Source organism: Carettochelys insculpta, chromosome 19 (genome assembly GCF_033958435.1).
Source record: "Carettochelys insculpta isolate YL-2023 chromosome 19, ASM3395843v1, whole genome shotgun sequence".
NCBI classification, from domain to species: domain Eukaryota; kingdom Metazoa; phylum Chordata; order Testudines; family Carettochelyidae; genus Carettochelys; species Carettochelys insculpta.
In genome coordinates, this window is record NC_134155.1 from 8931387 (window position 1) to 8959209 (window position 27823).

Genomic DNA, 27823 nt, shown 5'->3' on the forward strand with positions numbered 1-27823 from the left:
AAAGGGTAAGAAATTAAACATTTCACTACAACAGGCACATTGAAAAAAGAAAAACAACCTTCAAATTAATATAAAAAGATGAAGCTCTCCTGCCAATGAAGAAACCCAAGTAAATCTGAAAATGTTATACCTTGCAAAGTCTGCAGAGCAGAGGACAAGGAAGACTGGCTAGAGCCACAGTTTTATTATCTAACAATATAGCAAGAAGAAAGCTATTTATGATCATTTTTATTCTTCAGCTTTGCAAGAACTACATGTTACCTAAGTTCAAAGATGGGCCTTGGCACTTCCAGATGATTTTCATACTACTGACTAAAGAATGTCTCAGACTTACTGACAAAAATAGCAAAACAAATCTTCAGCACGATTGCAAACCTCACAATCCCCTGGCTGCCAACAGTGTGACCCAAGCCCATCACTCCCCATCCCTGCAGTGCGACCCCGAAATCTTCGTGCCACTCCCCCAGCCCAGTGCAACCCCAACCCCGCCCACGGTGCCACCTCATCCCCACGTCCCTCCCTCCCTCGGCTGCAGTGCGACCCACCCGCGCCCCACACCTCTAGGCCGCCCTCCAGCCCTGCACGCCCCCTGCGGTATGACCCAAGCCCACAAACGCGCGGCAGGCGGACGCCACCCTCACCCCGCCCGCCCCGTGAGCGCGCACGTACGCGTTCCCGCCACGCCGAGCCTGAGCACGCGGGCACGGCCGCCGGGACTGACACTGGAGCGGAATCAGGACCGGGGCCTGAGCCAAGCCGCCGTGAGGTGAAGGGGCCGGGGGCAAACGGGCCGGGTGTCCGGGAGAGACCATGGTCCTACAGGGCGGGGGAGAGCGGGAAGCAGGAAGATACCAAGTGGGGAGAAGGGGGGAAGTAGGCAGGCGGTGGCTGCGCGTTCCCGTCCACCTCTGATGCGCGCTCTGGCGGGAGGGCGGCGCATCGGTCGTTCTTCAGTTAAGGGGCACGGGGCAAACCACAGCCGCGTGGCTCTCAGGGGCGGGGTCTGTTGGGGTGGGTGGGGCCTCGAGGGCGGGCAGTAGGGTCCCCATTGGTTCTTGGGGGCTGGGTGGTGGGCCTTTTGTTTTGGGGGGTGGGGAGATGGTCAGAATGGGATCCTGTAACGTTGGTGGTCCCTGTGAAGCCCTGAGAGGGCTCTAGGAGGCAATCCTCCTCCAGAGGGGGCTGGACAGGCGTTAGTAGTGCCCCAGAAGTGCCTGTCTGCTGCAGGGCTGGTGTCTGCAGAACAGGTGCCCTTCCTGATCAAGGCAAGGGGTAGGAGTGCTGTTCCCACTGATCTTTCGCATCCATTTGCAGAATCAATTTTGTTAGGTGCACCCAGGCATGTGCACCACTAGGAGAAATGCAAACCGAGCTTTGAGCGCTCTGCTAATCACACGGGCAGCATTGCTATCTCTCCTGAATGGGCTGCACGAGTGCACAGCTTACAACAAGGGGTAGGCCAAATGAAGCACATTGAGGTTTGATGCAGGGGCCTGTGAGACATTTTGTTTACCGTTGCCTACATGTAGGGTTGCCCAATTCCGCTGTTTTCTGTCCACATAGTTTTTTTTCCTTCCTCTATTACCAAAGTGACACACAACCTGGATCTGAAATGTGATCCAGGGGCTAGAACAGAGTCAGGACTCTGGGCTCTGCTCCCAGGTTTATGACTGGTTTTCTCTGTGACTTTGGGCAAGTCACTTCACCTCCCTGTACTTAGTTTCCATATGAGTAAACTGGAGACGCTACTATCACCATACTCACCTCTTTGGAAAAAATTAATTGCTGGGGTCATCATTTAATATTTGTAAAGTGTTCACATCCCTGAACTACTTATTTTCTTTTCTGACAGGAATATTGCCCTGGCACTATTGCAGGAAAAGGGGAGAATTACAGACAGCTCACAACTCTTAAAAGCAGTTATCGGTTCTGTAAAATCAGCTAACTTAAATGTGATGAACATGCTCCTAGAGGAAACTTTTTCTATTCCATGAAGGAAATTTCTGTTCTCAACTCTCAGGGCTGCAAGGACCCTTTTATTAATCAAAATAAGAGTAAAGAAGAATCTAAATCTGCCTAGTGCAAATATATAAAAGAGTAAGGGCCCAGATCATGGTTCTGCAGAGCTGGTGAAGAACATCTTATAAACAAAGAATTCAAGATTCATGGTGTTACAGTTACTTGACAATCACTACCTTTTCTGGGTCGCATCAATCTACTTTTCAGATAAGTTATCCTCAAGCTCCAGATTTGTCAATACTATGAAATTTGTGTTTCTACATTTGTTTTTTTTCTCTCACCTGCAGAGAACTGACTTTCAGACACATCAACTGGTCTCTGCAATGGCTGACTGCCCTTTTGCATGAGTAGTTGGTGCAATCTGAGAAGAGCTTATCTGTTCTAGGGCCTGCGCAACTGTCTACTCTTTCAATTGGACAGTAACCTGGTAGACACATGGACAGGAGTTGATGTTACACTGAGGAGTGCTGTACAAGGAGGTGCTTATATTACTGTCCTGAAGAACAACAACAGTGAGAGGAGGATGGAGCACCTGGCCTCCTTCAGCAGTAAGTACCATAAGCAAAATTTATAAAGAGGTCTTAAAAACCTCTGCCCTCATTTGAAGGCTCTGTCCTCCAATGAGGGTTGCTGGGAAATCAGGCCTTTTTATCCACAGGATGGTTTTTGTCCCAGAACTATCATAAGGTAATTTGATGGAGGCACTGGGTGGATCAGGAGATTGGTAGTGGAAACAGTCTAGTTGAATAAACAAATATCCCATTGGTTTATCTAATATAAACTTTTAAATAGACTTTACATACCCCACAAAATAAATCTGTCACAAAAACCCACACACACCACTACACAGTATTAATTAACTCTCTTCTTGACAAACTTTGAGAAGTCCAGGCTTGGACTGACTATGGAAATAAACCACCTTTCTTGCCTTGATGGATTATCATTTTAGGTTGTTTTGGGGTCAAACAGATGAGGCAGCTGCCGTTGCTGTGCCATCTCCTTAGAACAGTGGTTTCCACTCTGGGATTCGTGGACCCCCAGCTATTGCAGGGGATCGATGAAATTAAAAAAAAAGATAAAAATAAAAAGCATAGAAAATAAGGTTTAAATGAATTGCAAACTTACTGTTAATTATTTTTCAGTTAAATATTTTAAATGTTAATTATTTATGTTTTCTTTTTCATTTAATGCAGTGTGCATAGTGGCTAGAATTGGCTTTGAGGGGGGTCTGCGAATGGTTTGGGGAGGCAGGGGTTGAGGGTCCACCATCGTGAAAAGGTTGGGAAGCACTACCCTACAAGATAAATATATTACTTTGGTCTCCTGATCTGTGATTTAGTCAGCTTTCAAAAGCATTTTCTCATAGATACTAGAGTTGGAAAGGACCTCTTTGGTCTTCTAGTCCCTGCTGGTTACATTTCTGCAGGAAAGTATTCATATATTTCAGTAGGATAGACTTGCATTGCTCACCACATCACAGTATCCAGTCCAAGTGATGGTCTGTAATTTCACCGTCTCTGGGAAGGTGTCAGCATCAGGATTTCCTCAGAAAATGGACAAGAAACTTCCCACAAATATTTGAGGATGCTGAAACTGCACTAGAGAAGAATGGGTTACATCAGTAGTAGCACGTAAACTCTTATTGCCTAAACGTTTAGTTTTCAAAGTGTAATATCAGCTGACATGAAGACTATAGATATGCTACTAACTTTGTTTTAAAAATACAAGGTTCTACGGTACAAACCTCTAAATCAGGACTCTCTGGGTATGGGAACATCCATGGTGCAGCAGAACCCCCTGTGTTTCTGGACCAGAGAGCCCTGGCAGCTGGTATGGCCAGTGTCTGGGAGCCCGGCTAGTGGTAACAGGACTAACAGCTGGGCCAGCTGTGGGCTGGGATCATAACCCACTGTGGGCTGAGGGACTGGTGATGGGGCTGGAATGGATCTCTCCTGATCCAGCAAACTCCCTCATTGGGTAGTGGTCAGGTTCCAAGGTTGCTGGACCAGGAAGATTCAACCTGTGATAGCGTTAATAATATGCTTGTGTTGCATTACATTTCCGTCAGCATATTTTCTTTTTGATTTCATAGATGACCCTTTTGATAAGCCACCTTGCCGAGGCTGCTCCTCCTACCTCATGGAACCTTACATCAAATGTGCAGAATGTGGGCCTCCTCCTTTTCTTCTGTGTTTGCAGGTAAGGGGAGTGTAAAAGTGGAAGCATATGCTTTGCTGAGAAGCAGGTCATCAAAGCTACTTCCAAATGCTAAGCCATCGCAGATCACCTTTTGGCTACTTGTATCAACTTGTGTTTAGCTGGCAAGTATTTGCTCAGTGGCAGGGAAATGGGAGAGAAAATGTTGGAGGAGGGAAGAGTGGTGGAATTCAGCATGATTAGGTTAAGGAAATCTTTGATTAGGCATCCATGGACACAGAAAGAAAGACGGAGTCCAGTAGTCTACATAGACAGCTAGTTCACATCTTTCTCTCCAAGTTTAGTATGCCTCATGTCTTAATCTAAGTGGAATCCCTTTTAAACTGCAGTACATAGTTGAGAACTATCCTCATAATGGTAAACCCTTGAGTTACACAGGGGTTTCGATCCTGCAAGCTGTGCGTAACTCAAATTTCCACACAAGTCGGGGGCAGCTGGGAACTAGGCTGCTGCTTGGTTCCCAGCTCCCCTCTGCTTGCAACCCAGGAAACTGAACTGCCCACCATGGCTAGTCACTTTCCTGGCTGCTTCTCCCTGCCTTCCTCCAGCGGCGTGGCTGTCAGGCTGACAGCCATGTGGCTGGGAGAATGCAGGGAGAAGGGGCTGCAGAGCAGTGTCAAGTTGTGTTTAATGTGCGCTAAAGTGACTTATGCACAACTCAAAGCCGTGTATATCAAAGGTTTACTGTACAGTATTAAACTGGGAAAGCTGGATGATAAGCTATCCCTTTCTCCTTTAACTAAAGAGAAATTTTATTCTTCCAGCACTTTCTTGCATGTAAATATCTGTGCTCCGTCCTCCTGAATGAGCCATTATGAAAACAATCCAACAACAGATTTACTCAAATTGGAGTTTGTGTGTCTAGAGAGGGCTAAAATCACTATAAAAATCACTGCTTTATTGTATAAGTTAGACAATTTTTGGTAACTAGTGCACAATTAAAAGAAAAAACAGAGGTGTAGCTGTGTTAGTCTGTATCCACAAAGGCAATGAGGAGTCCTGTGGCACATTAAAGACTTATTTGGATTTATCTGGGCATAAGCTTTCGTGGGCAAAAACCTACTTTGTCAGATGCAGTTTTTATTTATATTTTATTGTCCATCTGTGGCATTAGAAAAATTGCTGGTCAGTTATGCATGCATCGGAAGAAGTGGGGTTTTACCAAGATAAACTTAAGCCCAAATAAATCTGTTAGTCTTTAAAGTGCTAGAGGACACTTCACTTTTTTTTTTTTTAAATTAAAAACAAAATATTCTCAAGGAAGAAGCAAGAAAGTAACATGGTTTTAATCTCTTATTTTTCAGTGTTTTACACGAGGATTTCAATACAAGAAACACCAGAGTGATCATACTTATGAAATCATGGTACTATTTAAATTATCTTTCTTTGTCTTGGGTTTTGTTACTCTTCTCCAGAAGTAAGACCCATGTTTAGTAATCTCACATTAAAAGTCTGTGGATACACAGCCTCATTTTCAGAATTGTATAACTCAGAAAACTAACCCAGCAGCAAATTTTATATAAATTTTAAATCTAGGATCACCCTCGGAAATTAATGGCAGCAGGCTTCATAGAAACAAAAGGAAGTACTTATTTCATACAGTCCACAGCAACCTGTGGAACTCATTGCCATGGGATGTTGTAACAGGCAAAAGTATAACTGGATAAGTTCATGAAGAAGAGGTCTATCAATGGCTATTAGCCAAGTGGGTCAAAATGAAGTCCCATGCTTGTGTCACTTCTAAACCTCTAACTACCAGAAACCATAGATGGAAGAGGAGTGGCTCTGTGCATTGCCCCGAAGCCCTAGTACTGCCAGCTGGCAGAGACAAGATATGGGGTAGGATGGACAATGATCAGACCAATATGGCAACTCTTATATTCTTACTGGAATTAAAGAAAAAAATAACCTTATGTAGTATTATGGAATGATAGAGGTTTTTATTTACATTTTATTGTCCATATGTTGTTCCAAAGTCTTTCATTAGAAAAAATTGGTAGATAATGATGTTATTATATGGACAAATTGCTCTCCCTTCCCACTTCCCAGCAAAAAAAGTTTAAAGAAGCTTTTCTTGAAACACAATTAAGGATTTTGTTTCATGATACTGCAGCTGATAGGTACATTCAATGTTGCTGTATTTAAAACTCCTGTAATGACAGTTTCACAAACTAGCAGTAATTACGGTAGGTGACTTATTGACATAAGCTGCCCTGGAACAAAGTGAAGCTTTTAAACCACCACTGTGAAACAGCTGACGCTCTTACTGCCGGATAGTGCCAACATTTCTTTGATTCTGTAGGTGGTGATCAGTACAAGGAGGGACTCTGAGGTTTGTTTCTTTTTCCCTCCAGACATCTGATTTTCCTGTACTGGATCCCAGCTGGACAGCTCAGGAGGAAATGGCACTTCTAGAGGCTGTGATGGATTGTGGATTTGGAAACTGGTGAGAAATTAGTTCCTGACCCAAACCTCATTGAAATCAAGTTCCTTCCGTTTGCTTCTGAGAGCTTTGGGTCAGGAGCTGTATGTTGAACATAGTAGCACACAACATAGTATGTTCCTCATGCATGAGAATCAAATTGAGCCATTAGAATGAAAGATTAGAAAAAAAACAAAACAAAAACAAAACAAAAAAAGGGTCCATTCCCAATTCCACCACTGCAAGCCTAACCCTGGGAAATGCTGAGCACCTTTTGTGTGGTGCAGAAAACCCTCAGTTCCCACTGAAATCACTAGAATTTGATGGAGCTCAACATCTAGCACGATCAGGCCTTTAATTTCACTCTGCCTCAGTTTACATATAATTATTTTATAGATGAGTCAACTGCCTTATGATAAAGGTTCTCATATTGTGGCCTGTGGCTCACTGATGATCCCTAGGGCTTAGCCTCTGCTGAGAGCTGGCTGGTAACGAGGCGCTGACTCTTCTTGTTTCCAACTGCTATATCACATTAAAGATGGTTAAAATATATTACTTTTCTGGTATTATTCTCTATTCAAGTAAACTGTAGTTGCCACCAGGATTTTAGGCTTTTGCAAATTAGAGGAGATCATGCTTGCAATGGGGAGCCATCTCCCTTGCCATTCACAAGACAATGCCTGTATTAAGTTGTGGTCTATGCTTAACAGTAAGATTGTAAAGTTCACAGAACACCAAGTCTGCTTTAAGCAGAACAAGATCACATCTCATGCGTATAATTACAATTAAATCAGAAAACCTGTTTAAATTCCTATTTAGCAACATAGGATGAAAGAACAAAAGTCATCACATCCAGTCCCACTATTGCAAATAACCTACTCAGCTAATCCCATAAAGTTACTAAATTCCACTTTAACACTTTTTAGGCTGTTTACAGGCTATTACAGAATGTTGCACCATCATCTAATTTCCAGCCTCCATTTATTCATAGCCAATTCTATTCTTGTGCCAACATTGTCCTTTAACATAACACTTCTCCCTCCTTGCTGTTGACGTTCTGTAACTATGTCTGGAGAGCAGTTTTATTCCCCCTATAGCCTTCATTTTGCTAGGCTGAACATGCTGAGATCTCTCTAAATGATTTTTTTTCCATTAGTGGAAAAAGATCAGCCAATTTCTATGGGATTTTCCCCTGTCTTTAGGCAGGATGTGGCCAATCAGATGTGCACAAAAGCAAAGGAGGAGTGTGAGAAACATTATATGAAACACTTCATCAATAATCCCTTGTTTGCATCTACATTGCTGAACTTGAAGCAGGCAGAAGAGGCACAAAATGCCGACATGGCCATTCCTTTCCTCCGTAAGTACCCACCAAAGTGATGGCCCCTGGATTTATTTGCACAGTTTCTAAGGTTAAACATTCAGCTAATTGGGTAATTGATTGGTCCATTGCTGTATTTTCCTTTTACTCAAAAAAGAGAGTAATATTTGGTCTGTGGATCGCTGCAAAATACTTCAAGGTGTGGATTTTGCATATATCGGATCAAGCTTTTTGGTGCATTCCCTCCATTAGGTGCATTGTGGAAGAGTGGGGGAATGAATTAACCTGATGCGAACCCAAGAAGGTGAACACCCCACCAAATATACTAGAGGTCAATGGTAGGGGCAGAGGATTCTCTGAGGAGAAGTGCGTACCTTGCTTTACAGCAGTGGACTTCACATTTTTGGTCAGCCTAATTACAAAATAATAAAGCTGTCTTAGCTAAGCTAATTCCTTCTGCATCTGCAAAGAGAATAATACCCTTTCAGAGAACTGTAGTCTGTTTTGCATTTACATGTCAGATTAACAAGCCCACAGCAAGTAAAACCCATATTTTTTCAGCTGCTGATGATCCTCCACGACCTACCTTTGATTCCTTGCTCTCCAGGGATATGGCTGGGTACATGCCAGCTAGAGCGGACTTTATTGAGGTAGAAATCTCTTGTATCTTATTTTGGTCATTGCTACTGACTAGGGATACACACACATACTCTCACCTTACCTACAGGGAAACGAGGGGCTGGGCGATGTAACCCAGGATAGCCAAGATCTGATTGTAAGCCTTCCATTTATAATCAGAAAGGTGCCCTAAAGGGCCTGAGAAACAGCTAACTGTAGCTTTGTGAATAAGCATTGTATGCCATTGCCATAAGCCTGATAAAGAATGACTCTTATGCAAAAAGGCTAGATGTGTGAATGAGATGCTCAGCAACCAGGGGACAGTTTATTTTTAATTTACTTTCCCCAGAGAAAGATAGATAAGAGCCTGATTCAAAGCTAATTGAAGCCCCTTTCCTCCATTGCTTTCAATGTCTTTTGATAAGGCTTATGGTTACATATTCCTCTTATAAAACATGCTTCTATAGATGGCAGTGATCACTAATGTCCAATTTAATGCATCAAGATAAGTTCAGTCCTAACATAAGTGGGCACAGCTTCATTGACCCCTATTACTTTTCAACTTTTGTGCAGAATGTTCCATGCAGAATAAGAGCAGGGGAGGTTACTTGGTAGATACCACCACTCTAATAATTAAATTGTACTCCAATGTGGTGCCTATGTATTTCTGCCACTCTCATTGGTGCTGTAGATTATTCATCCACTAATTAATCTGCACTAAATCATGTAAAATCATGCCTTTTTTTTTTTTTGGTGGAGAGAAAATGGTCTTTAATAACTACAGTGCTTCTTTTGTGCCGGTACTGAGTACAAACACCTCAGCAGCCGCAGCCACGGGATTGGCTGCTGAGGGGGTGCAGCAGGGAACCAGCTGAGTATGACCTCCTCTTTTTCTTTCTTTTTTTTAAGCCAAAAAAAAAAAGAGTAAATAACTCTATTTTCAGTATTCTGCTGCTCTCATCTGCTCCAGAGAGTTAGCAAATTCTTAGGATTAAGTAGTGAGTACCTGTTGGTCTTCTCTGAACAGGAGTTTGACAACTATGCTGAATGGGATTTGAGAGATATTGATTTTGTGGAAGATGATTCAGACATTTTACATGGTAAGTCCCATTTCTTAAGAAGGATCTTTGAAAGTGGTATCTCAAAATGCCAGACAAAAGTTCAGTTGATTTTTGTGAACATTATGGGAGTTTGAAATAAAGTTTCCATTTTAATACAACTCTCTCAGATGCATTTGCTGGGATGTAACACTTGCATTTCTGTACTGTATTTCAATCTGATGCTCCTGCCATAACTTTTTAACAATGAGTATACAGGCTGTATTTACACAAAGAGATCACTTTACCTGCCATTGAAATGTAGCCATTTGGAAAGTGCAATATTTTTAATAAGGTTCAACCACTTCTTGTCACATGTAGGAAAGACAAGGCGGAACAGGATATCCAATAGAAACAGCGGGACAATTTAGGCAGGCATGTAGTAATTACCAGAGCAGGTTATAGGCATCTAAACAGATATGCTAGGGACAAGTGCTGTGATACCATCATGGATCTTAAGAGGGTAGAGCCTGGCATTAACCCTGATCTGAGAAATAGCAAACAACTAGCACTAACAACATACCCCAGTGTTTCTTCCGTAAGGACTTAGATGCAAGAGTGCCATCTACTGAGTTACTAAATACCATTTCCTGTTGATTCTAGGTGTTTCTTGAAAGTCTTCCCACCTGTCCTAATCCTGCTTAGTTTGTGAAATCTGATAGCAGAGTGGTATTTTACAGGCGAAAATAGGGAGTTTACAGATTAAGTCCTGAGCAGTGAATTCAACATATTATGCTATTGGGATATTGTGATCTTTGTTCAGCCAAGTGAATACGCTGAACTGCAATGACATGCATGAATGTAAGGAGTTCCTTTTCCCTTCCATGAAAAGTAGTGTTATTCTCACAGCTTCTAATATTTTTTCAGAGAAGAGCTTCAAGTAAGGGTTCACTGAAATTCTGTGGACACGTTTTGCCTAATTGTTATCAGACAAAAGAAACTATTAGAATTGAATGAGATTTAAATCCCAGGAGTAAGGATTTCTAGTCTCTCTCTTTTGTAAAGATGTTGAATATTCAACAGTGCCACGCTCTCATTTCAGAGTTCTCTATCTAATTATTGGCAGGCTGGTTGTCATTGTTTTTATGTAACCCTGAACATAAAAGCCCTATGGTCCTTTGGCGACACCGGAAACTCCAGTTCCACATAAACCAGTCTTTCAAAATTTGTGAGTGAAGTTTAGCAGGACACAGCAAAGAATATGAGTTTGTAAACCTTAAACCTTCCCTTGACGTCTGTGAAATATTTCCATCTCTGCATTGGAATAGCAACATAAACAGTGCCCTTTTTGTTTTTAAAAAAAAAAAAAAAAAAGGAGCCAGTACTCAGCTGGCTTCCTGCCCCCAGCCAGTCCCGCTGCTGAGGTGCTGATACTCAGTACCAACAAGTTCTAGCACAAAAAGGGCACTGATTATAAATCAGCTTCTCATTCCTTTAAAAGTTTACCTAGGGAAGTCACTGAGTAGTGTGCATTGTGCAGAGATTCAACATGCTGTCTGTCTGACAAAAAAGTTCTTCCTCTTTAAATCCATGTGGAAAGTTTTATACATAAATGTATCTGCTCTCGTTTACTCCATTAACATCTAGCAAACAAAAAAAATAGCATCCTGGTTCTAGTCACTAATTCATATGTTTTTAGCCTATTTATACAACTGTTGTTCACTGAAACCTGTTTACCCACTCAGTCTTCCACATCAGTTGCATGCTCTCTCTTCTCTCAACACCAGCTGTTCGATATCCCTCAAAGAGGTACAGCACACATCTCAGAGCCCAGTGGAGGAGAGTGGTTAAGGAGACTGTAAGCCATCTTTGAACCCTCCCAGTCCTTGGCTGTTCTGAGAGCTGGAGAGATCATCCAATATGGACAGGGAACTAGACTTGGGCAGGGGGCTGGACTCGGTGACCTCCTGAGGTCTCTTCCAGCCCTAGGATTCTGTGAACATACCCGAGGCCTAAGTTATGGCAGTGTCCCCAGGTTGTCCCAGGCACCACAGAACTTCTTGCAGTTCCTACAGCTTTTACCAGTATGCCCTCCTGCTCCCAACCCCTCCTCCTGGCATACCATCTTCACTGGGACTTCCAATAAGATACAGGCTGGGCAACCATAGTCTACTGTCAGTCACACTTAAAGTACTTTAGGGATCCTTCAGAAGGTTCCAGCCCTCTTATTCAGCATAAAGGAAAGTAGCGCAGGGATGAGGATCTCTCACAGTTAGGAATTTTTCCCCGACACTTAGCCTAAATTTGTTTTTTTTTTTTTTTAAAGATGTTCTTTAGTGTTCCTGCCATATATGTCAAAGTCATTGTTAACACAATGATTAATTTATTTTCTAAGTCTTACTTTGGGAGATTTACTGCCATTAGACAATGAAAATGAATAAAGCAGGTTTATCCTAGGGTCATCATCTCTTTCAGGCCTAAACTACCTGACCCCGTTAATTTCCTCCTAATTATATTTCCTGGCATTGCTCTGTACAGCTTCTCGGCACTCCCACAAAAAAGAGGAATGCAATTTAACATACAGCATCTAGTCTCCCAAACTATCTTTTCTCAGCTGAGTCATCCAGCTTCTTATCACTCTGGATAATCTGTATTCTTCACTTGCAATTGTGTCACCTTCAAGAAGTGCATCAGCAGCAGCGTGAAATACATTATTACAGTTATTCTGTGTGTGAAGCACATTTGAGCTGGTAAATAAGTGCATGCAGGTAGAGAATTGTTATTACAATTAAATATGGTCAAATGGACAGGAGGAAAGAAACAAGAGATGACAAATCTGTATGGCCCTGAGAAATTCATGGCCATGAAAAATGCATTGTGGACTGAAATCTTGTCTCTTGTCCTTTAACTCCAAATGAAATCTGGTCTTGTGTCTGTGCTTTTACCCTCTGCAATGTAGGTTTCATGGAGGAGGGGAGACCAGAGTTTCTCAACCTGAGTGTGGATCCAAAAGAGAGTTGCAGGGGACTCACAAGGTTATTTTAAGGGGGCTGCAGTGCTGCCACCCTTCTGCAACACCTTAAGAGCTGGGTGGCCGGAGAGCGGTGGCTGTTCCTGGGTTCCACGTTCTGCAGTCAGCAGCACAGTACCACCATACCATGCCACCTTTACTTCCCTACTGCTGGTTTCAGAGCTCAAAGGCTTGAGGGTGGCAGTGCTGACTGAGGGCCCTGCTCTGCTGCTACTTCTGGCAGCCGGTCTGCCTTCTGCGCTGGGCTTCCCACCAGCAGGTGCCGCTCTCCAGCTGCTCAGACTTGAAGGCAGCAGCAGCAGAACTAAAAGTAGCAGTATTGCCACATCCCCTCCTGCATCCCCAGTAACTTTGCAACTCCCCCACAAATCTTTTTGGGTGAGGAAGCTTACAATTACAATACTGTGACATTTCAGATTTAAATAGCTAAAATCATGACATTTACCATTTTAAAAATCCTATCGTGGGGTAATTGACCAAAATGGACCCAGAATTTGGTAGAGCCCTAAAAATCTGTAATTCAGTCAGGGGCTTTTGAAAATCCTAGAACTTGAGAATTTTCATTAAAGACTGAATTGTAGTGTTAATTAGTAATCATCATCCAGACTCTTTCCATTCCCCCTCCCCCAGCTCCAAAATATTTTAATTCCAAACATCAGAAAGCATTTTACCTAGGCCATCTGCAGATTATGAAGATGTGATTAGATATAGACTAAAACTGTGATGTGCTGGAGTGAAAACACTGTTTGATGTGAGACCTGGCATTGTCCTTTAAAATGTACCCTCTTAAAAACATTACACAATGTTTATTCCTGACCCAGCCCAAACCTGGTTTCTGTTCTGCAAAAAACAAAAGCGTTTTATATCAATATAAGAAAGTAACTGTGGACTAAGGAGAGAGAAAAGGTGTTCAAGATCTCAAAATCTGTATTGTGTGTGTGATGGTAGAGAAAAAATAAGTGAAATCAGTTTTACCAATAGGAGTGTGCAGGGAGCAAAGTTCTGTGTAAGCTGTGCATTTGTGCGGGTACGCAGGAGAGATTACAATGCCACCCAGCCGATTAGCAGAATTCCCACAGCTGGGTTTTGTTTGTACTGATGGTGCACATTGGCACATACCTCTGCAGAATTTATTCTGCGCATAGATGGAAAAAATCCACACAGGGATGGAAAAGATTAAAGAGAACATTGGTGTGTGATATGTACAAATCTAGACTATAGTAATTTTATAGTGCTATACAGTTCAGTGGTTTGGGATTTTTAACATCTTAAAGCAAAGGCAGCAGGCCTGTTTTGTGCAAGTGAAGTGGGCCTTTTCAAGCTGTGAGGAACACAGTTTGCTGGGGGATTTGGGGAGAAGCCTGGTGTGATAATCTCATCTGTGATTAATCTGTTTTTCTGGTCTTTCTGTACTTGGCAGCTTTGAAGATTGCAGTTGTAGATATCTATCACTCCAGGTTAAAGGAAAGGCAGAGAAGAAAAAAGTGAGTTCTTAACCAGTGATTGTAGTTTGCTGCTTCAGTACACAGTGTGTTATTTGCAGTAACACTATCCTGATATTAAGTGTAATTGATTTTAACTAGCACTTTCCAGAAGGATCGCAAAAACTTAATACACAAGAAAACTTCTGTTATCAGAGTGAGATCTGCTCTGCTTTCCCTATGTGCACAGAATACAGATCAGTCACCTGCCTCTAAGCAAGAGAATTTTACACAATAGACCAGGAATTTCACATATAACAGAACTAATTTGCACATATCGGTAAAATTTCCCCTGGACAAAGGATCTGTACCTTCCTCAGCACATCTTAAACTTCCACTTAAACTGTCACAACAAGGCAGAAGTGACATGTGGGCCTTGTGCTCACAGTATGTGCAGTGGTTAATTTCACCAGTAGAATACTTTCCATACAAGCATCTCAAAGCAATTTATGTATAATTAACCCTTCAATGCCCCTGTGAGATAACAGGCATTTCTGTAGAGTGGGGTACTGAGGTTTAATGAAGTCTCGGCAAGTTAGCGGTAGATCCAGATGTAGAATCCAGCAGTCCTAATTCAGCTTCCTTCTCTAATCACACTGTGCTACCAGATCATGTGTATTTAGATCCTGGATTAAGAGGCTTTACTCCCACTCTCCTAATCAGCCCAATCCCTTTTTGTAGATATGCTCATATGGTGATGTTTAGTGCACTAGAGCCTATTTTCCTAGGTTTCTGAGGACACACAATATAGATAAGTGTTGTTAATCTGAGATAGGTAAATGAAGTTGGAATACTGTATTCAACAATTTTTATGCATCTTTGGAATCTCACTGAATCTGTTCATTTATTTGAATTTTGCCTTTGAAATTTGTCTTTCAAATACTTTGCCCAGGTTTTGCAAGTTACTTATCCTGCTCTTTTACTGCTGGTGCTATGGTTAACAAGTGTGGAGCAAGATTTGTCCATCCCTTCTCCCCAAATAAAAGGTCAACACATGTAATTTTGACAGGTAGTTGAAAGGGAAATATGACTCAGACATGCTCTTCTTTCTCCCAATTTAAAACAAATTATGTAGCATTAACTACATGATGATACACAATGTGTGTTGTTTAAAAAATAGATGTCTTAAGCCCTGTAGTTGTGTAACGTGCAATGGTGTCAGTGGCTATTAAATTTTTAATAGACCAAGCAGGACAAAACCCCAGAAGACCATACAACTACTACTGTCACAATCACAAAGCCTATTAAATCGTGTTCTACTTGGGACATAAAAAAATACACTTTTGGAGCTTATGTATATAGACAGAGGAAGTAATAAAGTTTCACAGATTAAAGTTCAGCAATGATTTTGCCTAACGAAGTTAGCTTGCTTTTTGAGTATGTGTGTGTCTCTCACTCTCACACACACACACACACACGCACGCGTCAGGGTACATACCACACATAAAAACAATATCCACATAGTAATTGCAAAACCCAGTGAGAAATGTATTTGTCATGTACCTGTGACCATCTCACCTGTCCTCAGCCCATTAACTCATTTCCTTGGAACTCATTCTAACATTCCGAACTCATGAGAGCCTTAAAACAGCCACTTGATTTTCTTTTTTGGAAAATCAAGCTGGCTGAGAAATGTTTCCTTCTCCTGGCCTCAAGCATGGCACTTTGAGAGGCAAGACTTAAAACATTAAAAAGACATAACATTTGTGTCCAGAAAAACTATTTTAGATCCTTTTAAGAGTTTATAGCTCTCTTTGAGCCTTGCCAGTTGGATTCATGGTAATGAACATAGCTATTCCAACCTCATGCAGATTGTTTGTAAAATATCGTGTATTCCATGTTTATAGAGAGTATCCTTGTATCGGTGTTACCAGAACCCCTCTGATGTTTGTATTTGTGCATTAATAAATGAGTTATTACTGATTATTATTCCTGGTCTTTTTTTAATTATAGAATTATAAGAGACCATGGCCTCATCAACCTCAGAAAATTTCAGAGTAAGTACTAACTACAGCTTTTGGGTTTAAAATGGCCTCTAGCCAAAGTCAGAGAGAGACTTTGGATGCTGGATGTTTACAGTGTATATAGAGTAGTTTATGTGTGCAGCGTTCAAGAGAGCATCCATCAACACCTAGGTACACATTAGGACTTGGAATTGCAAATTGCAGGCACCATAGCATTCTTTGGTCACTTAGTTTGTAATTTTATCATCGGGGGAGAATATCTATCTTGGACCTGTATATTGGTTACAGATTATGGTGACCTGCTCTGATTCCTTTATTCTACTTATTGGTAGGAATTCTCTCTCATTAAAATAATATCCAGTGTGTTATTAAACTCAGAGATTTGTCCTTTTCAGAAAAACTTGTTACGATAGTGACATGTTACTTGGCTTGAGGAAGTTTGCTAATAGAGTAATAGCTGTAGCTCTATAAACCAGCATTTCTGATCCTCTTGGAAGGTCAGTTTATAAGCTGGTTGGAGGGGGACAGCAGGCTCTCTACCTGACTCTGCGTGGCTCCCAGAAGCAGTGATATGTCCCCGCTGCTCCTGGATGGAGGAAAAAACATGGGGGCTTTGTGTGCTGCCCCTGCCCCTGCTCAACCCCAAGCTCTGGCCCTGCAGCTCCTATCGGCTGGGCACTGTGGCCAATGAGAGTTACAGGAGTGGTGTGTGCAGGGAGAGGCAGCCTACAGAGATGCCTAGGAGATGAGACACATGTCCCTGCCTGCAGGGAGCTGCCAGAAGCGAACGCTGTCCAGGTCTGGCACCCTAAAACCTCCCACATGCCTCAAACCCCCAAGCCCAAACATTCTCCCAGTGTTTGAACTCCATCTTGCATTCCCACCCGCCTGGAGCCCCCTCCTGCACCTGGAGTGCCACCCCATCCCCCTTCCCCAGCCAGAGCCCTCACCACCTCCTAACACAGTTAACTATTCCAGTTAACTAAGCTAAATGACACCTCCCAATATGCTGGATAACACAGCTTTTATGGCATGACAATACCACCTCGGGCCCACAATCGAATCAGGCCCCTGTTTACACAAGGGAATTTTAGAAAAAGAAATTCCCAGAGGATCGGCTGTCCTAGTGGCGGTACCAGTTTCATTTTTAGTGGGGATTAGAAGCCAGTAACATATTTTACCCGCATGTCAATTACAATCAGTGCAAATTTTGGCCTTATGTCTAGATGTGCCTTTAAAAAAAAAGCATTTGTGCCTTACAAGTTCACACCATGTTTCAAGTGAAGGGACTGATAAGCAGGTACTACATGAATATTCGCTAGTCCCCCACCAAGGGCCCCAGCTCTCCACTCCATCCCATACTCAATCCCTTCTCCAAGCTTGCAGCCCACACCCCCTCTTGTGCCTCAGCCTGGAGCCCCAAATTCCAGTTCCTCTGCCCAGCATAAAGACATGGCTCATGGGGATTTTTTGTTTCCTTTTTTGTTTCTTTTTTGGCAGTTCTGGAGAGACGATACCCAAAAGAGGTCCAAGATCTTTACGAAACAATGCGACGGTTTGCAAGAATTTTAGGCCCAGTGGAGCACGATAAGTTCATTGAAAGCCATGCATGTAGGTGTTTTATTGCCTTTTTCATGGTTAAGCAGTTTGGCGAGAGAAAGCATTTAAGTGTGTGACTTTTTTTTATATTAGTTGTCCATGGCCTTTTCTAGATAGGTATTATACAGGTTTTGCTTCATCCCCTCCCACCCAGCTATGTCAGATAAAATAAATATGGCCCTGGATGGACATATGAAATAAACGCCAGCTCCTAGGCTGTATTGTCCGTCGATTTATATTGGAGTGTATCGTCTGTTTATACACTGCTGTGCTATACCATAGAAAGAGTAAAATACATGTGACCTACGTCTTGTTGGGGTTAAGTCAGCGGTTAATTGTGTGTTCTGTAAGATACATGTGTGCTGTCTCAGCTAGTATGTAATGATACAGTTCAGCCCCCATTAAGTGCCTGCCTTAAATGGTTTCAAACTGTTCAGTCGCCCAAATATCCAAATTCTTTCTGAGTAATTATAGCGTGTAGTTCAGCATGTCCTGCTGTCCCTGCCAAATTATAGTTGAGGTCATTGATTGCATCCTGCTTACCTATATGCAGTTGCTTTGTTGGGGAAAATTACTATTCATTAGCAAATACAAAACAACACATGAGCAGCCTTCCTGTTCCACACCAGAGATGGCTGCATTTCATGACACAAACAGATACTGAGCTAGGGTCTGATCTTACAAATCTTTACTCCTTTTCATTGGTACCAACTCCTGCATCTAGTTCTATTGCCTTCTTAGTCATAGGAGGACTTTTAATTAATCCAAGCACTCTTCAGCATAGCCAGAGATACCTACAAATAGCGTAAGGCTCCTGAATACTATAGAGTATTAATTGAAGCTAATCAAACTTCTTGTTTATTGTATACAAACTAGACTAGGAAGCTGTATGATTAAATTTTGAGTTAGTAAGTATCTCCAAAGAAAAGATAAAAGGACAAAGTTAAGTTAACTGCACAACTGAACTGATCACAGATAAAGGGGATGCAAGCCAGGGAAAATCGTAGAGACAGTCTAGTAATTAAAATCATGGATCAGAGACAATGTAGGATTATGTAAGAGGCCTTCCAGGCAGATAGCTAGCTAGTGCGAAACAAGAAAAACAAACACAGGACAGCTTACCAAACATTAGACCCTAAAATTGTAGAGAGCAATCATTTAAAGACCTAGAGCCTGCCAAGTTCTAGTTGGAGGCTACATCTACACTACGAGGTCACTCTGAGATCAGGGCCACTGGCAGCCCATTTAGCAGGTCTAAATTGCCCAGAGATTCTTCTGCTGTTGACCCCTGTACTTTACCCCGACAAGAAAATTAAGGTAAGTAGATGGGAATGTTTCTCCTGTCAGCCTCCTGCAGTGTAGACCCTGCAGTAATTTGACCTAGAGTATGTAGACTTCAGCTGTTATTCATGTACCTGGAGTTGCATATATTAGGTTACTTTTTTGCAGTAGTAGCTATAGACTCAGTAGGCAGAGTCCCACTGTTACCAGAGTTACTTAGGGCTCAGTCCTGCTCTTGTTGACATCAATGAGGAAAAAAAAAAGACCTTATAATCTCAATGCAGCTTCTCTACCTATAAGGTGTGGATTGCTAATGAGTATAAAGTGTCTTATAAAAGTCCCATGTAATAGCATCATTTGGCTCCTCAATAGAAGTGCAGAGGAAGTTCCTGAGCCTGAATTTAAAATCGCTTCCCTCCACAAATAATTTCAGAAGTGGTCTTACAAAATAAATCTGAATTGTGATTAGAGTATGTCAGGCCATATACAATAATTTGTAGTTTCTCTTTACTCAGGATCACAGATGAGCCAGTGCAAAGCAGGAAACACAGTCTGTGGCTCTGCACGTTAGTAATAGAATGGTAGACGAGTAAGGAACGGCAGTATTCCTAGTGCTACAACGTCCACTAACAGCACCATTTACCCACCTTTCTTTTTTGGATTTCTCTGGCTTGACCATGGGGGAAAATTAAAAAAAAAAAATCAGTGGAATTTGAACTGCGAAGGGAAATAAAGCGTCTACAGGAATACAGGACGGCAGGAATCACTAATTTCTGTAGTAAGTACATGAAAGATTATTCAGCTTGTTAGGGTTGTGAAGAACACTTAAGCTACATTTAGTATGTGTTAAATGAGAGGATGGGTTTTTTTTTTAAATGTGTTTGACTCTTGAGCTAAGAGTCTTTTTGTTACTACGGTATCAGGAAAGCAGCGGTTCCTTAGAACTATTCTGAGGTGATGGCAAAGCAAAGGTCAACGTAGTCTTAGCTGGTGTTGTAGCTCAGTGGCAGGGAGCCTCTCCCTGTCTTCCAACAGGTGGAGAATGTGAAAGGAAGCAGATTTTTTTAATCTCACTCAGCCCTGAAAGTGTAATTATAAAATCTTTTTTTTTGTGCCCTGAAATCAAATAGAATTGTAAATAATCAGAGCTGATACCCTCACATGCTGAATGGTATTTGATGCCACAGATACTACAACTGGAATCATTTGCACTTCCTTGAGTAAGGCTAGCAAAATGGGGGCTGATATTAGGACATGAATTGCTCCCTGTGTACTAGGGTAATGGAACAAGTAAGCTGAGAAGTGTGGGTCAGCACAGACTGTCAGAACATGGTGCATGTTTGCTATAGGTGCGAGAACTTACGATCGCCTCAAGAAGACGCGGGAGGAGGAGCGCCTAAAGCGCACGATGCTTTCCGAAGTCCTCCAGTACATCCAGGACAGCAGTGCCTGCCAGCAGTGGCTCAGCCGACAAGCTGACATGTATGCTTACAGTAAAATGAGGTCTTTTCCATGCATAACGAATTGGAACATAAACTGAATTGGAAAGGCTGATCATTTCTTTCTATTGACAATAACAAATGTGTTTCCCAGATGAGTTCAGTGAAAGAGGAGAAGAGTTTCTAATTCATAGCAATTGAAAAGTGCCCTGAGTGATGGAAATAGTTCTTAAGTGTCAAATACAAGACATTAGGCAGGGTTCATAACATGTTCCATAACCTGCTTTCAGGTTTGGTTTGGTTTTTGAGGAAGCTTGACCACATTATTTCATCTTGTTACAGACTGAACTGCTATTAAATCCATTGTAGGAAACCAGGGTCCTCCCTTAAGGGTATGAATGAGAACCCAGATGACATTTGATGTCCTTTCTTGTGGTGTGGTCTTAGGGGCAGCAGCTTTACCAGTCTGTTAGCTAAACTAACCTGGGGCTGTGAACAAAAGCTGCGATGCAAAAGAAAAGAAACACTGTTTAAGTATAGAAAAAGGGCTGAACTTCCCCTTTATCTCCTGGTGACTACAATTCAGTTGCCATCAAGAGAAATATAGGGTCCCCCCTTTTTTTTTTTTTTTTATTAAAACCTAGTCCCCATGTTTGGTCTTCAGTTCTGGGCCAGTATTGGAAAGTGCTGTGTGCCTGGAGATCCCATTGACTTCAGAGGATCAAGCTAATAGATGTGCTTTGCTAAGCTTCAGCTCTGGGTTATACAAGTTGGATATACCACTTGTTACACCATGGAAAGAAGCAGAGGAGGGGGTAACTTTTGCTGCTGTTCTTAGACAGAGAAAAGTTAATTTGAAGTTTCATTTCTTTACAGTGATTCTGGCCTGAGTCCCACAATCCCAGTTGCTTCAAATTCAGGTAATTACTTTTCTATGCTAGAGCTATAATAAAAACCTAACAGCCTCGTCTCCATGAACTTTCAGGGCTTGTGTACACTTCCAGCACTGCAGATGCACTGCTGTAGCGCTCAGTGAAGATGGAGTAGAGAGTTACTCGGCCTCCCCAGAAGGCAGTAGTTATGTCAATGGGAGAAGCCCATCCATCACCATAGCACTGTTTACACCTGGGGCTAGGTTGGTATAACTGCATCACTCAAGAGTGTGGATTTTTCCAAATGCTCGGCTGACATAGTTATACCAGCATTAGGGTGTAGTCCATAGTCTACTGTGCAACCACGTTAAGCCAGTGGGAGAGAGCTGTCCTGTCGAGGACATAAAACCAGCTCAACAAGCAGCAGGAGCTACGTCAGCGGGAAGTGCTCTCCTGCAAGCCTAGACATTAGTGCTTCTGTCTGTGTAACTTGCATCACTCAGGGGGAGAAAGTCACATTCCTGAGAAACATAAGTTTTGCCAACATAGGAGGTAGTGAAGACACACCCTAAGTGCTTGTGTAGACAAGCCCAAAATCTAGGAGGCATCAGTGACACTATTCTGTTAGTTCAGGAGAGTGGCCTCCCTTGCTTGATTACAGAATTGTCCATCCAGAATCTTCAAGCTCAAGTCAACACCATCTGTAACTCCTAAGACATTGTGGATGCAAAGTCAGTGGGTTGTTACTGAATTTCTGAGTTCTTCTGGCTATGCAGATAAAACCAATCTCTACTGCTGTGTTATCGAGTGTGGCAGGGGAAAAGAGAGGAGGCTTTTTTCAGATTACACTGCAACAAGAGTCAGTGATGGTTTTAAAAGACGTTCTGTCGTAGTTGTGTGGATCTGTTTTTGCATCTCTCCACATGTCAGAGTGATGTGTGAATGACAAACCTGTCAGCATACAGATCTGATGAATTTATGAATGATTTGCACACAAATGAAAAGTCAAGCACTCAGAAGTTAAGAAATGCCAAAAATAAGGTTACCCATGCAACCATAATTCAACCCCCTTGTGCATGGCAGTATGATAAAGGCTTTAGTTACACGATCGGATATAGCATTTCTGTGACTATCTAGGTTTTTAAGGAAATTCCAGCATGTGCCCTCATCTTGACAGCCACATTGATAGTATCAATAGGAGTTGAAATTCCACCTAAGCACTTTTGAGAATCCACTAAGTACCTGAATGCTTCTTTAGGCACCAGAAGTCTTTGAAAATATTTCTTCTGCCTCCCTTCTAATATATACAGCAGAAACTGACCGGAAGTCTGGCTTGATGAGAAGCTCAAAAGCTTTTATGTCTCATTAACAGAAGTTGGTCCAATTAGGATGTTACCTCACCTACCTTGTTTTTCTCAGACCCTGGAATCAGCAGTGCAAGCAGAGGAAGATACTGTATTTTTGCTTGGCATTTTAATTTTTTTTTTCTTCTCGAAATTTTCCACTTGACTGTTTGGTTTTCAATGGGCATTTATTTACAGTTACATTTTATACATATTGCACTATTAGGCAGGAAAAATAGACCACTAAGCTTATCTGTAGAAAGGTAACAATCCTAGCAGTTTCCTATAAAATTTCTGTTTCATGCCTGCTGTGAACTATAGAACTGCACTGCACACAGTAAGGCCAGTCTACACACAAAGTTGCACTGATTAGCTAAAACCCTGTTTTGTAAACCGATGCTAACTCCTGTTTATTCTATTTAAACTGGACTAATGTCATTTTAGTTGAGTCTTTGCAAATCCTGTCTTAAAAGAGGTACAATTATATCAAAAGGCATGGTAAGTAATGTCTTTAGTTAAACTAGTGCAGCTTCGAAGATGCGCCTTAAAAAACTGACCACAAATGCTTGGATTTTACTGGGTAATCTTCATTGACGCCTGCCTTTTGAAACAAAACACCTGGAGAAACTGCAGCCTCCAAACTAGCATCCTAGGCTATGAACATTGCTTTCCTTATTTCCATAGGTAGACGAAGTGCACCCCCATTGAACCTCACAGGTCTCCCAGGCACAGAGAAGCTAAACGAGAAGGAGAAAGAGGTAAGGAGAGGAGTGGAAATGGATGGGAAGACAAAGCATCATCATGTCGCTATTTATCTTCAGGCACTGTCTGGCTAAGCTGTGTTAACTAACAAGTCTGTGTGAGCTGCCTAATCTTGGTTGCAACAGTCTAGGCTGTAGATACAGTAAATGGGTTCAGCGTAGTGCAAGAAGCTTGGAGAATATGTTATATGTAATGTGTGGAGTGTGGCATCTCTTACTCCATTCTGGTTCTATCATAGGGGAAGAGATCAACTTTTTCTTAATGAGTGTGTGCTTTAAAATTGGCCGAATGATTTCTTCAGGGCCCATCAGGAAACAAAACTCATTCCTAGCTATTTTTGTTTTAAACAGTTCAGCCAGCTCAAGCCAAAGGATCAAACCTTAGCCAACCCCCTGAGATCAAACCTTATGGAATTATAACACTGTGATGACCAATGAACGATGAAACACTTCATTCTTGATCTGAGCTTTGTCCAAATTTCTACCTTTGGATGTGCATACTAGGCTCCTAGTAACTTTGGTGAGAGCCACATGTTTCAGAGAGCAGAATTTGTCCTTCTTTACGAGACTGTTATTAGCTTGGCCTAATAATAGAGTTCTCTGTTACCACATGGAATATGATGGTTCATCTCCCAATTCCTATATGAGAGACTGGCTTATATGTCTAATTAAAATCAGCACCAGTAGGTTCTAAGGGAGTCTCATCTACTAATCTTAGAAATGGAAGATGGTAGCCTCGACATGGAGGAAATCAACAGAAACAAGATTTTTATCTCACCACATATTCAACAAAGGAACAAATGTCAACACATTTGATGTGTACTAGATGAATTTTAGAGTTTCTTTCCTCTTTCTGCCACAGCAATCTTTTTTCCCCCTTCTCTGATTAGTAGTCATGAAAATCAGATCACTGCTTCACCAATGGACATGGTATTTCTGGCTCCACTCAGCAGACAAATAATTATGCCCAGACATTAGCTTACAGGGGAGTTGGATTTCCTTGTTAACAGAGAAGGCCTTTCTGACAGACACCTTGTCTCAGCTGATTTCTATCAGGCACCGAGCACTTGGTTATTAAAAACAAAGAAGCAGCCAGCATCTCCACTGGTATGCTCACAGTACAGAAGCCAGGGGAAAGCCACATGGGACCTTTTCTGTCTAATAACAGCACCTGAGAGCTGTTTGGAAGTGATATTTTCAGCCTGCAGGAAAGACTAGAGATTGTCATCATAAGCATTGTTGTTGTCAAAGTCTTAACATCCTCCATACATAAATATTTCCCTGCATAACCTTTCTGTCCTAAACTGCTTGAGTAGGCAAGAGCTGGGTATATAGCTGCTTTTATAAAGGGTATTTTATAAAAAAAAAAAACAGTGTGTCGGAGATGAATAGACAGATGCCCTGTCTGGCATTTGTTCAGTGTGCTGAACTAGTGATTGAGGGTCCCTTCAACATGTACGCATCCCTTCATCTGCACAGAATACCACCCATGCTGCATGTTAACACAGGTCTGCAATCTTAGGTTCTGCTCCCATCTCCCAAGCAAACTGTCAGTTAACAAATGCTTTCTAAAATAGCAGCCAATAGGAGAACACTCCTCAAAGCAAACTCTTCCTCTTAATCCTTGTGAGTTGGACTCATTTAACAGCCATGTTTTTCTGCCAGGGGAAAAATTAATTGTGTTTTGGCTGTCATTTCCCCCAACCCTCTACACAACCGATATTGCAAGATAAGCAAGTGTGACAGATGTTCACTTTTATTAACTTTACCTTTGTCTTCCAGCTCTGTCAGATGGTGAGATTGGTCCCTGGAGCCTATTTAGAATATAAAGCTGCTTTAGTGAATGAGTGTAACAAGCAAGGAGGCTTGAGACTAGCCCAGGCTAGAGCACTCATCAAGATCGATGTCAACAAAACCAGGAAAATCTATGACTTCCTGATCAGAGAAGGATACATCACTAAAGCCTAAAGACACATGAGAAGCTTTGCAATGATTGGCAGATGACTTACGTGGAGATGGCTTTAAAGAAGCTTTGACAGAACTGATTTGTTGAATTTGCTGATTCTTAAATTTGTTGAATCGCAGAATTTTTTTTGTTGTTGTTGTTGTATGGGTGCATAAGAAGTAGGGCACTTCGTCCAATTATCTGAATGCTGACATTTCTTGGTCCGGTTTCTTTTGACTCAGCTGTGTAACACTCCTGTTGTTGGTATTATGCTGTCATGTACTGCTGAAAGAGTTGTCTGCTGTACAAGCTAATATAATAGGTGAGTAGGCATTCATCTTGTAGCTAAAAAGTGGCCCATGGGACCTGGTTCTGCTAGCACTTTAAGTTAAGTATAGAACTGCAACCCCCTAAAAACAATTCTCACTTGTAGTTTGTGTGGGCGAAGGGGTTTAGAGATGGTAACCCCTTCCTCTTCTCTCACTTCTTCCGCAAATGGTGTTAGTTTTCAGAGGAGCACATGCTTGACAGTATGAACATAGAATGTGCAGTGATTTGATTGTTTCAAATTCTAACGTGGAAAGAGGAAGGAAAAGTCCTGAGGAAGCAGATGTATTTGTATATTTAGCTCACCTCACATCAAGAGCCAGACCCTGCTTCAGTTTTGGTGGTTTTAGTATGCTCATTACTTGGTGACAGGTAAAGTTTAAGAATTGCTTGTAGCGTAAGTCTCATTTTATTGCACAGTCCCAAAGGGAACTGTGGTTGTTTCAGCCAGAAGCAGGCGTCTTCAAAACATACGTAAACGATATACTTCCCCCAATCGATACTAGAGCTCCTACACTTGCCAGAACATCTAATTAAGACAAATTACAAACCACAGTGAGAATGTCCTTTCTGAATTTAGAGACGTGCTCACATATATTCCTACACTCAGTGGGAACGTGCCAAGATAGCCAGCAGAGCATATAAGGTTGTGACAGCTTAAAACTAATCAGCTGTTCCATTAATTATAATAATTCAATATAAATAATTATATTAAGAAATATCAGAGAGGTAGCTGTGTTAGTCTGTACCTTCAAGAACAACAAGAAGTCTTGTGGCACCTTATAGACTAACAGATATTTTGTAGCATAAGCTTTCGTGGGCAAAGACCCGCTTCATTAGATGCATGAGTGGGGGGGGGTGGTTTCAGAGAGGTATTTAAAGAGTGGGGTCCCAGTAAAAGGGAGGGCCAGAGCTGACAAGGTCTATTCAGCAAGGTGGAAATGGCCCATTATCAATAGTAGGTATCAAAAGAGGAAAAAAGTCAGATCACACAGGGGGATATGAGCCGTTGTCAGAGTCTACTGGGAAGATCTTAACACCCAGGGCAGAGAAGCTGCCTTTGTAAGCTGCGAGCTACTCCCAGTCTCTGTTTAATCCTTGGTTAATGGCATCAAATCTGCAATAAATCGCAGCTCAGAGCTTTCTCTCTCCATTTGATTTCTGAAATGTCTGTTTCAGGACAGCCACCCTTAAATCTGCTACTGAGCGTCCAGGGAGATTGAAGTGTTCCCTCAAGAGGTTCTGTACATTACTGTTCCTGATGTCTGACTTATGCCCATTTATTCTTTTATGTAGAGACTGTCCAGTTTGGCCAATGTAAATTGCAGTGGGGCATTGCTGGCTCACAATGCCTTATATTATATTAGTAGATGTGCAGGTAAAGGAGCCCCTGATGGCATTGGTGGTGTTAGGTCCTGTGATGATGTCACTGGTGTAGATACGTGAGCAGAGTTTGCGGCGAGGACTGTTGCAGGGGCTGGTTCCAGGCTTAGAGTCACTGGTTTGTGATTTTTAGTGGCTGGTAAGGATTTGTTTAAGGTTGGCAGGCTGTCTACAGGCGAGGACAGGCCTGCCTCCCAAGGTCTGTGAGAGTGAAAGATCATTGTTCAGGATGGGTTGCAGATCACTGATGATGCACTGGAGAGACCTTAGGTGGGGGCTGTATGTGATGGTCAGTGGTGTTCTCTTGTTTTCCTTGTGAGGCCTGTCTTGTAGCAGGTGGCTTCTGGGTACTCATCTGGCTCTGTCAATCTGTTTCCTCACTTCCTTAGGTGGGTATTGTAGTTTGAGGAAACCTTGGTAAAGGTCTTGTAGATGTTTGTCTCTATCTGATGGATCAGAGCAAATACAGTTGTACCTGAGTGCCTGGCTGTAAACAATGGATTATGTAGTATGTCCTGGATGGAAGCTGGAGGCATGTAGATAAGCACAGCGGTCCTTGGGTTTTCGGTACAGGGTGGTATTTATGTGATCGTCTCTTATCTGCACGGTAGCGTTCAGGAAGTGAATCTCTTGTGTGGACAGTCTCTACGTAAAAGAATAAATGGACATAAATCAGACATCAGGAACGGTAATGTACAGAAGCCCTTGGGGGGAACACTTCAATCTCCCTGGAGACTCAGTAGCAGATTTAAGGATGGCAGTC

General features: G+C 42.1%; 2 protein-coding genes across 4 annotated transcripts in view; one reads left to right on the plus strand and one right to left on the minus strand.

The window, feature by feature from the left end:
• The window catches only part of ACACA (acetyl-CoA carboxylase alpha), a 248727-nt gene extending 247922 nt beyond the window's left edge, over positions 1 to 805 (minus strand). Inside the window, exon 1 of the mRNA XM_075013812.1 lies at positions 670 to 805. The gene's annotated coding sequence lies outside the window, so the exon portion shown is untranslated. The remainder of the gene's footprint in view (positions 1 to 669) is intronic.
• On the plus strand, positions 660 to 26502 carry TADA2A (transcriptional adaptor 2A). 3 transcript variants are annotated; one of them, XM_075013810.1, is made up of 16 exons: positions 661 to 766; positions 1853 to 2567; positions 4112 to 4218; positions 5541 to 5600; positions 6591 to 6682; positions 7861 to 8018; positions 8541 to 8629; positions 9625 to 9697; positions 14086 to 14149; positions 16100 to 16143; positions 17611 to 17721; positions 19697 to 19768; positions 20340 to 20472; positions 21306 to 21349; positions 23329 to 23402; positions 25188 to 26502. In XM_075013810.1, the coding sequence occupies exons 2-16, from the start codon at positions 2543 to 2545 to the stop codon at positions 25371 to 25373; spliced, it is 1332 nt and encodes a 443-aa protein (XP_074869911.1). In that variant the 5' UTR covers positions 661 to 766; positions 1853 to 2542; the 3' UTR covers positions 25374 to 26502. The 3 variants fall into 3 exon arrangements, 2 of the variants coding, with proteins under 2 accessions (XP_074869911.1, XP_074869912.1); XM_075013811.1 differs by having other exon boundaries at positions 695 to 766; positions 2405 to 2567; XR_012648122.1 differs by lacking the exons at positions 21306 to 21349; positions 23329 to 23402; positions 25188 to 26502 and having other exon boundaries at positions 660 to 766; positions 19506 to 19768; positions 20340 to 20414.
• Positions 26503 to 27823: the final 1321 nt, after the last annotated feature.